This window comes from Amblyomma mixtum, chromosome 4, assembly GCF_055824585.1.
Source record: "Amblyomma mixtum isolate Tamu chromosome 4, ASM5582458v1, whole genome shotgun sequence".
Classification (NCBI taxonomy): domain Eukaryota; kingdom Metazoa; phylum Arthropoda; class Arachnida; order Ixodida; family Ixodidae; genus Amblyomma; species Amblyomma mixtum.
Genome location: NC_143015.1, coordinates 94,793,393 through 94,807,549, shown reverse-complemented (window position 1 = coordinate 94,807,549; position 14,157 = coordinate 94,793,393). Strand labels below are relative to the sequence as shown.

The following is a 14,157-nucleotide window of genomic DNA, read 5'->3' as shown; positions in this document are numbered from 1 at the left end:
ATCTTTGCTAAGTGCAACGAAGCCAAAATAGCATGTGTAACACCGCATGGTCATCAAGCTAGTATGAGGCACTCTGCTTGACTTAACGTTATCGATCCCGACACTTTTCCATTGACATAATAATTTACGATCAAAACTAATTAAGTCTAACGAAGCCATGAAAAGAAAACTAAGACACCACTGAAAGGAGAATCCGGGGTCACATCAGCTATTCTGCCGTTTTCTACTTCAGTTGTCATAATTCAGCTGAGCAAATGGACCGGGCGCTTTTCAGACGCTTCTAATCCTTAAACGTGTGGCGACACTCTCTGCACTGATGGTTCAAGTAGCAGCCAGAACACCCGGTATAAACGCCCTGTATAAGCGTCAGATGGTGGTGGTGTAAATGAACAGGTGGGATTAGCCTTACAGTGGCCTGTAAGCAACAAGCGCGCTCGTTCTTTTATTGTTTCTCTATGTGGTTCGCCTCTAGATAAATGAGCTCTTCAAAGCATATACAAATTCTGCGCCGGAGTAAGGACATTTGCAGACGCACGTACGAAAGGTTGGGTGGAAAGCTGAGGAAATCTATGCAGAATTCCCACTGATTTCATACAGGAGCCTATGTATTCAGTCGCGGTTGTTTTCGTTGTTTGTTAATTCTTCCTATTCAGCTTCTTTTCGGAGGCACAGCTGGATAATAGGAGTAATATGTGATCCTGCTTACGCGGTCATGTAAAGATTCTTGATTCGTGCTCAAGTGAATATGAAACTTTATCTAATTCAGCTTAAGTAATACTCTTGCTTGAGCGAGTTGGTTCATCTTTGAACCGGTACGTACTTGCGCGAAGAAGACGGGGCACAACAAAGGAACACATACGACATGTACAGAGCGCTCTGTACATGTCGTGTGTTCCTCTGTTGTGTCCCGTATTCTATATACGCGCAAGTACTTACCCGTTTAATTAAGTTTGAAACCAAATTTTCACCCAGACGAGCCCTGCTGGGTGGGCACAAAAGTGAATGAAAATATGGCATGCTTGGTGTGCAAGCCATGGGCTATGTTGGGCATTAATACATATTCCTCAACACGAGATTTATCAGTATCCTTTTCCCTATTACTCTTTCCTGCAATGAAGTTCGGTAGCTAAGTCTGTTCCCGATGAAACCAGGTTCCTTCCTTGCCAGTTCAGCTGAAGCAAGAGTTGTCAGCGTGGTGCCTCGCGAATAGGCTTATCCCTCCAGCTTGAATTTGCCAGTGAAATTTGATTTACGCCTTCTCTTTTGCTGGCTCGAAGAGGATGCGGACACCACTAGGACCAATCTAGCGACCGTGACGACCGCCATGACCACGGAGGCATCCACAGCAGAACCAAAAACGACGACTATGGCGTCTACGAGTGCTTGGTCTTCTACCAGTGTCAGGACATCGAAGCTGACCGCAGCGTCAACATCCACCCCAACGAGCAGGAAGACGACCACTACCACCACTACACGGGCGACCACGACCAGAACCACTCGTTCGACAACTACTATGACACCGAGGTTGACGACGGTACGAAGTCCCACCACAACGACAAGGAAGACAACGACCACTCGCACTACGCGGGCGACCACGACCAAAAAGAAGCCCTCGACCACTACTTCGACGCGGAGGGTGACCACAACGTCTAAGCCTACGACAACGACCAAGAGGACGACGACCAGAACCACTACACGGGCTACCACGACCACGACCACAACCAGTACACGAGCGACCACGACCACAAGCACAACGAGTACAAGGGCGACCACGACCCCAAGCACAACCAGTACACGGGCGACCACGACCACAAGCACAACCACAACCACGTCCACAACGACTACCACGACCACTACCACTAGTAAGCCACTGAATGTTGTTACCTACTTAATTCCCGGTTTACCCTCTGCCTCTTTACAACTGGTCCGCCGAGCTTTTGCTACCATGACCGGCGAAAGACATTATGATGGCACAGGCACCAGTTGTAATCACAAAGGGGCCAAGGGACGTATGGAGGAATCAATGGTCAAACATTACGTCTCTTGGGGAAATTCTTTCAGAAAATGCGCACTGACTCTCCAAATGCTCTAGCTATTTCACTGAATGGGGCCATTTGCCCAGAAAGGTACCCTTCAGAAGTGAGGCCGAGTGTGTAGTCGGTCTCGACTAATAATCTCAACTAAGTGGTCGTTTTAGCATGCACCCCAATATCAGCACAGGGACATTTTCGCTGTTCGCGTCTATCAAAATAGACCTTTCGCAAAGAACACTGAACTAGCGTGAGCCAGTGAGCCACCGCTGCAGGGGGCAACATTAATAGAGGCCGAATTACAACGCACAGAAAGTAGCCTTCAGATTCTTGAAGTAGCGACCTGAAGCCGCTGTTGCCATAATTCTGTAATCAGTGCTTCCGTAGTGTCTACTGCCGTGCAGGTTGCCATATTCGCATGTTACGCCTCGTTTATTACTTTAACGTCGCTTCGCTCACTTTATTCTACGCTCTACACATGCGTTGCTCGGCTCCTTATCTGTGGTTAATTGATGTACTTTTCTTTTTCAGCTGCCAGTCCCCGCGCGAGTAAGTAAGCTTACGCACCCTACTTAAGCGTTCTGCAAATGTGCACCTGAGCGCCCCCTGACACCTCGCCCGGACTTTTCTTGCGTCTCCAGAAAACTTCACGCTTATCTGCGTCTTCGAGGCTCTCCCTAACAGGCTGTGGAACAAGACGTACTCGTGCACGCACTATGTATACATCCGCTTCTTCATGTACAGCAACAACCCGGACCCGTCGATTGCGCCTGTGTTTGAGGGAAAGAAGCGGACGGGTGAGTTCCGTGCATCGATATATGATGCACACTACGTGCTGGAAAACGCAGTTTTGCTTGCGTCACTCAGCAGAGCTGGTAATAATTGGTAAATTGGTTTTTGAGGAAAGGAAATGGCGCAGTATCTGTCTCACATATCTCGGTGGACACCTCAACCTCGCCGTAAGGGAAGGGAGGGAGGTAGGAGTGAACGAAGAAAGAAAGAAAGAGGTGACGTAGTGGAGGTCTCCGGAATAATTTCTACCATTTGGGGACGTTTAACGTGCACTGACATCATTCAGGGGAACTGGTAAACGCTGCTTAAAACTTCAATATTGGGGAGGTGGGTGGTGAAAACATTCATTCAGAGGGGACAGCCCGCCGCGGTGGCTCAGCGGTTATGGTGCTCGGCTGCTGACCCAAAAGACGCGGGTTCGATCCCGGCCGCGCCGGCTAGAATTTCTTTGGAGGAGAAATTCTAGAGGCCCGTGTACTGTGCGATTTCAGTGCACGTTAAAGAACCCCAAGTGGTCGAAATTTCCGGAGCCCTTCACTACGGCGTCTCTCATAGCCTCAGTCGCTTTGGGACGTTAAACCCCATAAACTAAACCAACCAGGAGGTATGTTTGGATCAGCCCGTAAGGGACCGATCCTTACAAACACTAGGTGGAGGTCCCTAGTATGGGACCCCAGTGGCGGTGGCCGCGGCTCGGGCGCACCCGACTAAGGCTTCTTGGGCCTGTAAGTCGGGACAGCCGAGCAGGGTCGCCTCCCAGTCCTCCCAGGTTGGGTTGGGGATAGGGGGAATGGCCGGGTTGGAGGGGCAGGCCCACACCATGTGATAGGTGTCCGAAGAGGCTGTGAACAGTGCAAAGGACACGGTAACTTACTCACCTCGGATTGATAGCTGTCACAGCTTGGGCAGAAAAGAAGAGAGTCTCTCTATGGGGATATGGTGGGCGAAGAGAATTTCCTAGCGCCATCAATGAATCACCGGCCAGCTCATGGGCGGCTCCTCCGTCTGCTAGTCTCTGCAAACCTGTCATCATGGAGGAAGGAAATAACTCAGAAGAGGTGGTTGCGTCACATTTTTTGAAGCCGGCTCCGTCCTGCGTCCCCCATACCCTCCGCCATATCAGAGCGCTTGCGCATGCGCAGCACACAATGCAGCAGACGACGTCGCTGCACCCAGCGTTACTATCGTCTGCGCCGGCGGCCAAAGACTCCCAGTAGTCCTTGCGAAAGCGCGTCACTTCCGGCAGACTTTCTGGTGTGCAGTTCAGATAGTGAGGGCCTCTCTTGAGCTGTCCTTCCTCCATGTGTCATAGAAAGTGCTGTGATTATTTTTAGCGCGAGTGTGGTTATTTACGCAACTGAAGTGTTCTGGCGCTATAGACGAAGCCTACTTTATCACGCCGCGAAAAATGCCGCGGCACAAAATCAAAGCTTATAAATGCGCACTAATGATATTAATTTCCTTGGCAATGGCTTGGCCTTACAGGCTCCTACCACTTTTCGTCTACGAAAACAGGCAGATATGAGAGACCTTCGATTAGTGTTGCACTCAATTTAAGCTTGACCGCCACCGCGCAAGTCGACAGATGCTGCACTGCCCACGAACCATTGCAGCTGGCCCCGTGCACCTGTACTACGACCAGAGCGACGCCGAATGGAGGCCGTTCACCAGCTACAACACTCTGGACTCGCGAATCAAGAGAGTCAAGCACGACCACCCGAACAGTAGCTATTTGCTCGGGATGTGGGGTGCCGCCTACGTCCGACTCATGTAAGTCGCTAACGAATCTTTTTCAGTGATGAATGCCGCGCAACAGCACAGAGGAGGTGCTCAAAGAAAAGAAATACTCGCATAGGTTTAGCGCTTGTTAAACCTAGTGATACGAGCAAAAGCTCTGTTAAGCATGTTTGCGCACTGTTTGTCGCTGGAGTCAGTCCAGCGCGCGCAACATCCATAGCGAGACGGAGCGACCGAGCGCCAGCGAAGCACCTGTTGTTGTTGTTGTTGCGACTGAAGGAATGATGAAATGGAAAGCGCACGGGCCTGCCCATTGGCTCAAGCTGAGCCGCAATCGCTGCCACGTGCAGACAGGAGAGAACTGAAAGATGCGAGAGGAAAGATTCACAGAACAGGCGCGCGTCGCAACAACCGCGTCCGCCGAAGCGACGACGCGGGCTGTAACAGGTTATACCCCCTGCTAGTCATGTGGTACAGCAGCGGCGAGGCTTCGAGCGGCCGGCGAGACTCCTAGCGAGAGTAGCTGCGGCGTCTCTCCACAAAGAGTCACATGGTAAGACGTCACTTGCCAGACCTCCGCTCCGCCGGCGCAAGGTCGAACGCGCCCCAGATTTGACTTTGGAGTGGTAGTGCGAAGAGTAGAGCTTCCGCTCAAAAACTGCGCTCAGTGGAGCGGCGCGATAATTCCAGAAGTAGGCTCATAGCCGAACGTAGCCATGGATACTGCAATAACAATTCCTGCGCTTCCGTGCTGTTCACTCGGCTCTGCGATTGAGTTTGTGAGTGAGTTACTTGCGTGAGTATGCGAAAGAGAAGGCTTATGAGTGAGTAGTGAGTGCTTTTAAGGCGAGAGCCTTTAATGCCTCATCGTTGTCGACAGAAGGTTGTGAGCAGAGGTGTCACGCTTTTCGGTTGGTCGAAATGGTTATGAGATCAGAGTGTGTGGATTCGAAGTAATGAGGTCACCCACGGATGCCTGACGCCCCCTTTTGGAGCACACGACAACTAATAAAATAGTTGTCGTCCGCTCCGATAGTGTGCGTAAGGCGTCCGTGGGTGACCACATTACATGCCTGATTACTGCGAACAGAGCCATGGATACAACCGAGCTCATCGATGCAGAGAGAGAGTTGTGCTAAAGAAGAGCCAAAGTCGGCAGCCAAAGTGTGTAGTTTTAATGTGTAGTAAAAGTGTGTAGTCAAATAAAGCACTAGTACAGCACAAACAGTCTCGCAGTCAATGCCGAACAGTGCGCCAGGAAAGGCTTTCGCCTTGCAGCACTTTAGAGAGCCAAGGTGCCCCCTGAATTTTTTGATGCGAGTGGCGGTGTGTGAACGAGCATGCGGGTGAGTGAGTAAATGCATTTGTGGTGATGCGTGAGTTAGTGACGATTTCAGGTAATGGATTAAAGGGTGAGTGGAACCTCGGTGATACACTATGTGAATGATAGAGTAAGTGTGTCGTAGAAAAGTTAGCGGTGCTTAAGCACCCCTTACGAACCACTAGCGATTGCATAATTCAAATATGTTACCTTTTCGCAGGTCGGGCCTGTGGGACCCAAGGGTCTTGAGAGAAGCCCTGCACCGGACCCTTCGTAGCAAGTTCAGCCAGAGATTAAACATGTCCGACTTCAACGGCTTCGCCATCATCAATAGCGTCATACAGGACACGCGGGTTCGCGGCCGCGCTGAGCCGTTTAGTACTGTGAGTATGCATGCATTCTTTCTCCATCTGGTCCCATGACCGCCCACCGCATCAGGGGCGAAGATATTGGTATCACTGCCTATTTTTCCAAGAACATTGGCGCCGGTGTACAATAGCTTGGTGGGCCAGTCACGCCATACAACTCTGAAGTTTTTTTTGTCCTGAGTGAGGACGCTTGAAAAGGAAACATTTGTCCACAAAACAAGAGTCGATATACAATGGCTGCTCTGAATCGATTCAATCCAATGAGTTTTTTTGCCATCCTACGCCACTTGTGCAAGCAGCACCAATGCCAACGATCGGTTTTCGTTATCTGCTTAAGCACATCAACAGCTTGGATGTGGTGTGGCTTAAACCGGCGACGAAGGGTGGCAACTGCATAAAACGAGTGGACCCATTGTTTATGCAGGTTCCACACCCTCCGGAATGGATGCAAACGCCATTGAACTGTGGAGGCTAGCGCTCAAAACGGCTGTCAAAATTCGTGTCAAATATTGATCTAAAGCTTAGAGGGCGCAGTGTCTTAACACTCAAAGGAAAGCAAAACCTGTTCCCTCTCCCCTCTCCCCTCTTCCCGTCTTGCCTTGTCTGTCCCTATCTGCCTACCCTGATTTGGGACGGATTTGCTTGCCAATGTGTTTTTCATGGTGTATGAATCTTTTGGCATCTGTGGTTTTACGGTCCTGGCTATTGGTACAACCTACCCCGGGCGTAACTATTTCTGAGGTCAGTACCCCCCGAATCCTGCTAGGCGGGGGCACAGCATTTTGCATTACTTGAACTGGGGTTCAGGGGTCGTCAGTTCAGTGGGTGGAGTGACGAAGCGGTTCCATGAGTGGTCTACATCACGTGCCAGCGATAGGCGACATATGCTAACGCAACCACCACTTTCTCGCGTGTTCTTCGATGGCAGATATTCCACGGCACAAAGCATGGCGCGCCCATCCTGGAGCCCAACTGGATTCTCATCCACACGGCGGCGATCTGGCCCGGTGGCGACGCCTACATTCCCGAAAAAATGGTCTCCGACATTCTCAAGTACGTGAACGCCTCCGTGAACATAAGTTGCATGCCTGCTGTCGAAGTCGCAACCTCATAATCTGACCGAGAAGAAATTTGAGGGCTTTTTGAAGAGCCCGAAGCAGTATATATTAATGCTACAGAGTTTTTTAAAACGCTACAAACGTTTCGAACATAAACAAATGATAAGATTTGTTTCTTGAAGTAAGGAGATGCCTTCTATTAAGTTTCTGTCGCAGGTGCTGGACGCCACATGATTTGCAACGATTTCGAATGTGTTTCGAGGAGCCTCTTGGCGTTTACACACGCATCGAATTATGTAAAGGTGTACTTACCCAATTAATTGGAACGTCATCGAACGCACTGGTTGTTTACAGAAACAACCAGGGCTTGCTGGCGACACTGACGTCATCCGGACTGTGGTAGTCCAGGTTAGCCGGCTGACTGTGACTTCAAGGTGAAATTCAGCTTCAGACTGAAGCTGCATGCACAGAATAGCTTGTAAGGAATCATTCAGCCTGCACACTGGTGTTTTAGCGTATATTCACTATTACTAGGCCCATAGTCTTCTTTCAAGGTGAAAAAATGGAAATCCAAATACTTCGTGTCTGTACATCGCTTGTCGAAACGTGTGGGCCGTTGAGTTGTGGTGCGTGCTGTCAGTTCTATACAAAGAAACCCAAGCAGGAGACTGGACGTTTTGAAGGAACTTTTTAGATTGCATACATATATACCGCCACCGCGGTGGCTCATTGGTTACGGCGCTCAGTTGCTGACCCGAAAGACGCGGGTGCTATCCCGGCCGCGGCGGTCGAATTTCGATGGAGGCGAAATTCTAGAGGCCCGTGTACTGTGCGGCTTCAGTGCGCGTTAAAGAACACCATGTGGTCGAAATTTCCGGAGCCCTTCACTACGGCGTCCCTGGTAGCCTGAGTCGCTTTGGGACGTTAAAACCCCATAACACCAAAAACCAAAACATACATATATACCGCCGAAAGCGACACTGAACGCTGGACGCATCCAGATTTGGCGCTCAAGCAGACTGAATGCTTGAGTAGCGACCAGTGTGTTTGGCGGAGCATTGTCATGTCTCATGAGAGCAATGAGCTTCGTTCAGTCTCTCTATAGGCTGGTTATTGCCGCGCGAATTACATATAAAAGTAAACCAAGCAAGGGATTTTTCCGTTATATATACTTATATATAGATATATTAATGAAGTCAAGATTTAAATAAAGAAAACTGCTGCCGAGAGGCACGAAACCCGTTGTTTACGCTGAATAGGACACCCGTACAGGTCATCCAAGACGCCAAAATATTCATTCTCTGTTTGCTTCCTTTCGAAGAATGCATCATCTTTATACGCAATGCTCTTTTGTAGCTTCTTGGGAAGTCGGGCAAGAGGTCCCGGCCGCTTCACGCTGGGTAGCTATAGGACGGACTGCGGTAGGAACTTTCCGTTTGTGTGACTGTTCTGACGATACGGCATCCGGGCACCGCATCCAGGCTGCTCTTAATACACAAAGCCACCGCATGTTGACTGTGACAGGATCCCATACGCGTGGGACTTGCAAATTTTGAATTGCGCACTTTTAACTTCCCGAAGCGACACGTTAGTTCTGTCATGTCCCGTAGTGAAGGTCTCCGGGAAAAATTAGACCGCCTATGATTTTGTTGAACATGTGCCGACATCGCTGAGCACATGGGCGTTTTTGTATTTTGCCTTCACCAAAATGCGACCGCCGTTGCCGCGATCCAACCCGCGTCCTCAGGATCAACAGCCGAGCGCCATAGCCACTGAGCCATCGCGGTGGGTCATGGGGTGCTTGTACTTGTGGGTGCACTATACATGAACAGGATGCGTCATCGAAGACATTACACAATTTAATAGGTTTTTGAGTTAGAAGAGTGTCTTTTGGGGGGATAGCATTGTCAGCGGTATAGCGCATCAGAATATGGCTAAGAAGTGCAAACTAGCTGGCTGGTTAACATATGTTGAATAGTTAACTTTCTCTATTACCGTTATGCTCCTTGGTTTTAAAAAGGCGTGCAGCTCTTCGTAAGTAATATCCATAGCAGTGTTTACAATTTCGACAACGTGGTTTCCCATGACGCTGTGGTCCAACGAGTTTTGGCTATTTCTACGGGCTAAGTGCACAGGATAGAGGGGCTGCTTTTCCCGCAAGCTTTTCGAAATCGCATTTATCTTTGCGCAATGTAGCGAAAATTTGTTGGGCCACAGAGCCGAGGGTAAGCGCGTCTTCGAAATTCGAAAATTTGATACGCGTGTTACTTCCGGTGGGCTACACGCCTCTCAGTACTTGAGGCTAACAGGAATAGTTAAAAAGTTAAATATTGAACTTTAGTTAGCTAGCCTGCGAGTTATCATGTCTTATCACTGTTGTAATGCGCTACACCAATGACAGTGTTATGCCGAAAAAAGTGCTCTTCTAACTCAAAACTCCTAATTGTAAAAATTGTATGAAGTCTTAGCTGAAACACCCTGTATAGTGGCTACACGGAACTGTCGCATTTACTAACATAAACAAATTCTAAAGGGACACTTAGAACAATTCCCTCCTGTTATTGTTGTTAGCAAAAATTGATTCTCTGGCTCTTTATGGACATGTTAACGTTCGTCCAGTAGTTAAAGACGCGTGTCTCGTTGAGAAAATTGAATTTCAATAGTTTCAGGCCACTCGGATCAAACTGACGGCCTTCGTATTGCTATGGACAGGCCGCCGCGTTTTGAAGAGAACGGCGGAATAGTGTAGCCTCCGGGATCCGAGATTACAAAATTAGTGCTTGGTGCGCTCGGTTTAGGCCTGTGATGGCGGCACCGGCATTTCATTTTTTGTTCTTTTCTAGCTGGTGAAAGCTACCTTTGCTGTGCGAGTGATTTCTGTTTTGTTATGAGGATGCCACTGTATATCGGTACACAGACTTTAGTTGTCATCATGTGTCATCATGTGTATGGCAAAAGCCGAGGACACTATGCCGTGACGACTTTCGGTGGATGTGACGCGACACCGTTCCCGTGGCTATATCGATACCCAAATTCTACATCTTTCGGGGATCTTAAGTGTTAATTACACTTAATTACACATTTTCCATAAAATTTGACACAAATCCGACGTTTTTCCGACCATTCTGTGACAATTTTTACTATGCCATAACGACTTCCGGTGAATGTGACGTCACACCATTTCTGTGGCTATATCGACGTCCGCGCTATTTCGACGCAATTTCGACATTTTTGCATATAACTAATTAACTAATTATTCTACAGTCATAAAACATAGCTTCTTAATTCATTTTTTCCTCCTCTATCTGAACAAACCATTGGTTTTCTTCCATCTTTTTTAGTTCCCGAGTTAAACGCGTGTCACACATTTGTTAACGGACGGACGACAGTTTGAGTTTGGCTTTCGCCTTAACAGACACCAGCCTGCATGGTTTGCTCCCAACTCGCAATAGTGGAGCCGCTATACGGTGTCACTGAAGTCGCTACGGTGACAGTCAAGACCAAAACGTCTCGTAAGGTGAGGGAAAGGCTCTACTTACCTTCGTAGAATTTGGAACTTGAGGAGAGGCATAAGTGCTTGGCTATACGACTAGGAAGCAAACCATGCAGCCTGACGGGCGAACTGCTTTTCACGTAAAGCTGCCTAATACCATGCAGGGAGGCCGAAATAGTCGGCATTAGCACAAGCAACAGCACAGACGAACCAAACATCCTGATGTCCCGAGTGAGGAACACTGCATTATATCTGGCCGCATCCCCACCCAACCCGATCAGGCCGCCCGGCCCGAATACCCGAGGCATGGTGAGTAGAGACGTAAAATTTAAGTCTTAGTCTAGTAGTATATAAACACTCCTGCTTGTCTCCCGGAGGCCTGCGTGGCGTACTGGAGAGGGGGGCAGGGGGCTGGTTGAAGCAATAATGGTATTTTGAACTGAACTGAATTTTTTTTTTCAGAAATATTCGAAACATTGGAAATATTTTCAGAACACGTTTGTTTAAGTCATTTACATCCGACGGGCCCAAAGTTTGACACCGAAAATACTTCTTTTAATGGATTCGAATTCATGTAAATTTTGTACTGCCTTCCAAATTTGGCCTTCCAAAGATTGCCTCTTGCTGGCTGTTGTATCGGTAGTGAATAGTTTAGCCTGCGCTCAAAGAAGGTGCATACGGAGTAACACTGAAAGGTGCGAGGACTGGTCACCGGAGGATCATCTGTTCAGTCTCTGCACGACGGTGTTTCCAGGACCCCGTCCGGTTACAGTCTCTTCAGAATCCAACACGTGAAGAGGCGTAGGCTGTGGAAGTTTGACTGGCTAAGGAAAATGAGGAAGCTCTATGCCAATGAGTGCGCCTTTCAGAAAAAACTCTTTTGAGAAAACTGCAGCAAAGTGTCAGAAGGTGCTTGATAAGCCGCTGACACAAGTCATATACACCTGTGGGGCAGTTTCGTTGCTAAAGCCTCGAGCTTCCAAGGCTCAAGGTCGAGCTGCCGTCTATTTGGCTCCCACACGCTGAGCAGGTGGCTATAGGTGGTTTAATATGTCTGCGTGATAAGGCAAGCTTGGGTGGTGCAGCCAACACAATGCGTCTAGCCCTGCTTGGTGAGGGAAGCAGTGGAAAGGCAAAGAACTCTTCAATAGCGTCTGCATATGCTGCAGTGCAAGAAAGCATTCTGGTCTAATCACTGTGATGTTGCAAACCGAAAACAAGCATAAAGCTCTCTTTTTATTTTGAGGATGGAATCTTTTAAGCATACGGTACAGTAGCGAGCAAATCGAAGTTGATTACAGAGAACATCTTTGAAATTTTTACAATGAAGCCACATTGTTATGTAGTACAGAACCACGCAACATTTGTTGTTTAGCCACTGCTTACCAACCGAACTGAAAAGTTAGCATGGAGCAATGCTAGCATGAATTATTAGCATGAAAGCCTTATGTGGCTCATCAATCACGAAACCTGGTGTCCTACGTCCACGGATCGCAAATCCACGAGACCTCATGTCATCGTCGGTAGTGTCTACATTATCAGGAACGAAAGAAAATTAATAAAATCACTCCCGAAGTGGGTTCCGAACCCAGGCCGGCGCGAACAGATCAGCTTCGCTGGCCACTGCATGAGGGCGTCTTTGATTAAACTTGTATTTGATTAGATTATGGTATATTGCTGTCGTGTCCGGTCGCTGTGTTGAATGCAGCGAAAGACGCACACGGTACTTTAAGACTTCGTTTATTTAAAGCCGATGAGGGTGCGACCAGCGTCGACCGAGGCAGGAGCCGAACTGGCCGCCCGAAGAAAGGAGGGAGCGGAGGAGCGTCCACGGGAGGGAGTGGCTTCCCAGAACAGGAGGAGGGTGCGGGGGCGCACCGTGGGGGGGGGGCATCTGGTGACAGCGTGCGACGAAGGGCAAGTAGTCGTTAGGAGGAGGATTGAGTGGTCGTTAGGAGGAGGATTCGAACTGTCGTTAGGAGGGGAATGCGAGTGGTCGTTAGGAGGGGGCGCACACACACAAAAGCAATAAGGGGACACAACACTTCCTTCCCCCTTAGAAAGTTGCCTGGTATCGTGCAGGGGTTCGGCGCTCACGCGTGGAGGCGCGCTGGCTTTGTGCGCTCGGGGGAGAAACACTTGTAGGCTGGCTGTTGTTCGCTGTGTCTCCTAGGTCTGTCCTGGGCGAAGTCTCTTCTTCCGGGAAGAGGTGCCAGGCTATGTGGGAAAATGGTGCACGTGTTCTCTCCGCTGGCGGACAGCTCTCAGACGGCGTCGTAAATCTACGCAGCTGGTTGAGATGTCGGCGTGCTACTGTGCCATGTATGTTGACGAGCCAAGAGCGCAGGCCTATGCGTCTGACAATTGTAGCTTCCTCCCAGCGTGGCTTTTTCAGAAACTGTCGGGCGAGGACGCGCTGCCCCTCATTAAGCGTGCCGCAGCGCGGAATTGCTTTTTCTTCCCGGAACGTCTCTGCCTTTGGCTCGGGGAGGATGGCTGTGAGCTGGGTTCGCATTTCACGCTCGAACATCATTTTCGAGGGGGTCTCGCCTGTTGTGCTCTGAACCGTCGTGTGCTGCTTGAAGAGAAAGCGCGCAAGGCGGCGCTGCAGCGAGCCTGTCTGATCTCTTTCAAGGGCGCGTTTTAGCTCGGCTACGTAGCGCTCGGCTTGTCCGTTTGTCGCTGGGTGGTAGGGGGCCGATGTAACTGAGGAGATCCCGTTGTCGCGATAAAACTTGAGAATCTCCGCAGACACAAACGGTGTTCCGTTGTCCGATACTACCTTGCGTGGCAGGCCGAACGTTGCAAATAGTGATCGGAGGTTGTCAATGACTGCTGCCGAAGTCGTCTGTCCCATTTGCCTTATCTCAAGCCACTTTGTGTAGGCGTCTACGACCACAAGGAAAGTGCAGCCCTCAATTGGTCCTGCAAAATCAATGTGCAGTGTGTGCCATGGTGTGTCTGGCTTTTCCCATTCTGGGACAGGAGCTTTCGGCGGGGCGCTCCGGCTGCTCTGGCAAGGCTTGCATTCTCGCACCACTGTTTCGATGTCGTTGTCAATGCCAGGCCACCACATGTAGCTTCTGGCACACTTTTTCATTGCAACGATGCCCCGATGTCCGGCGTGGATGAGAGACATAGCTTGTGCGCGTAGTTCTCTCGGCATCACAACTCGGGACCCAAATATGATGCAGCCGCGATGGGTGCTCAACTCTGTAGCTCGCCTGCGGTAAGCGTCGAAGTTGTCCCCTTTGAGTTTATGCACGTTGCCTTGTTGAACAGCTGTGTAAACTAGCCGGAGAGCTGCGCACTTCTGCGTAGATGCTGCAACTGTGCCTGCTGTAAGCGGAGGTTCTGG

The 14,157-nt window shown here is 49.5% G+C and overlaps 2 protein-coding genes across 2 annotated transcripts in view; one reads left to right on the top strand and one right to left on the bottom strand.

Moving 5' to 3' along the window:
- Window positions 1-1,318: 1,318 nt before the first annotated feature.
- The window catches only part of LOC149347470 (uncharacterized), a 32,747-nt gene continuing 19,908 nt past the window's right edge, over window positions 1,319-14,157 (top strand). Inside the window, exons 1-7 of the mRNA XM_089587144.1 lie at window positions 1,319-1,862; window positions 2,562-2,579; window positions 2,672-2,827; window positions 4,436-4,592; window positions 6,101-6,263; window positions 7,177-7,301; window positions 10,964-11,108. Of these exons, the coding sequence (XP_089443270.1) occupies window positions 1,325-1,862; window positions 2,562-2,579; window positions 2,672-2,827; window positions 4,436-4,592; window positions 6,101-6,263; window positions 7,177-7,301; window positions 10,964-11,108 (1,302 nt within the window). The 5' untranslated portion in view covers window positions 1,319-1,324. The remainder of the gene's footprint in view (window positions 1,863-2,561; window positions 2,580-2,671; window positions 2,828-4,435; window positions 4,593-6,100; window positions 6,264-7,176; window positions 7,302-10,963; window positions 11,109-14,157) is intronic.
- The window catches only part of LOC149347461 (uncharacterized), a 283,383-nt gene continuing 272,950 nt past the window's right edge, over window positions 3,725-14,157 (bottom strand). Inside the window, exon 20 of the mRNA XM_089587139.1 lies at window positions 3,725-3,845. The gene's annotated coding sequence lies outside the window, so the exon portion shown is untranslated. The remainder of the gene's footprint in view (window positions 3,846-14,157) is intronic.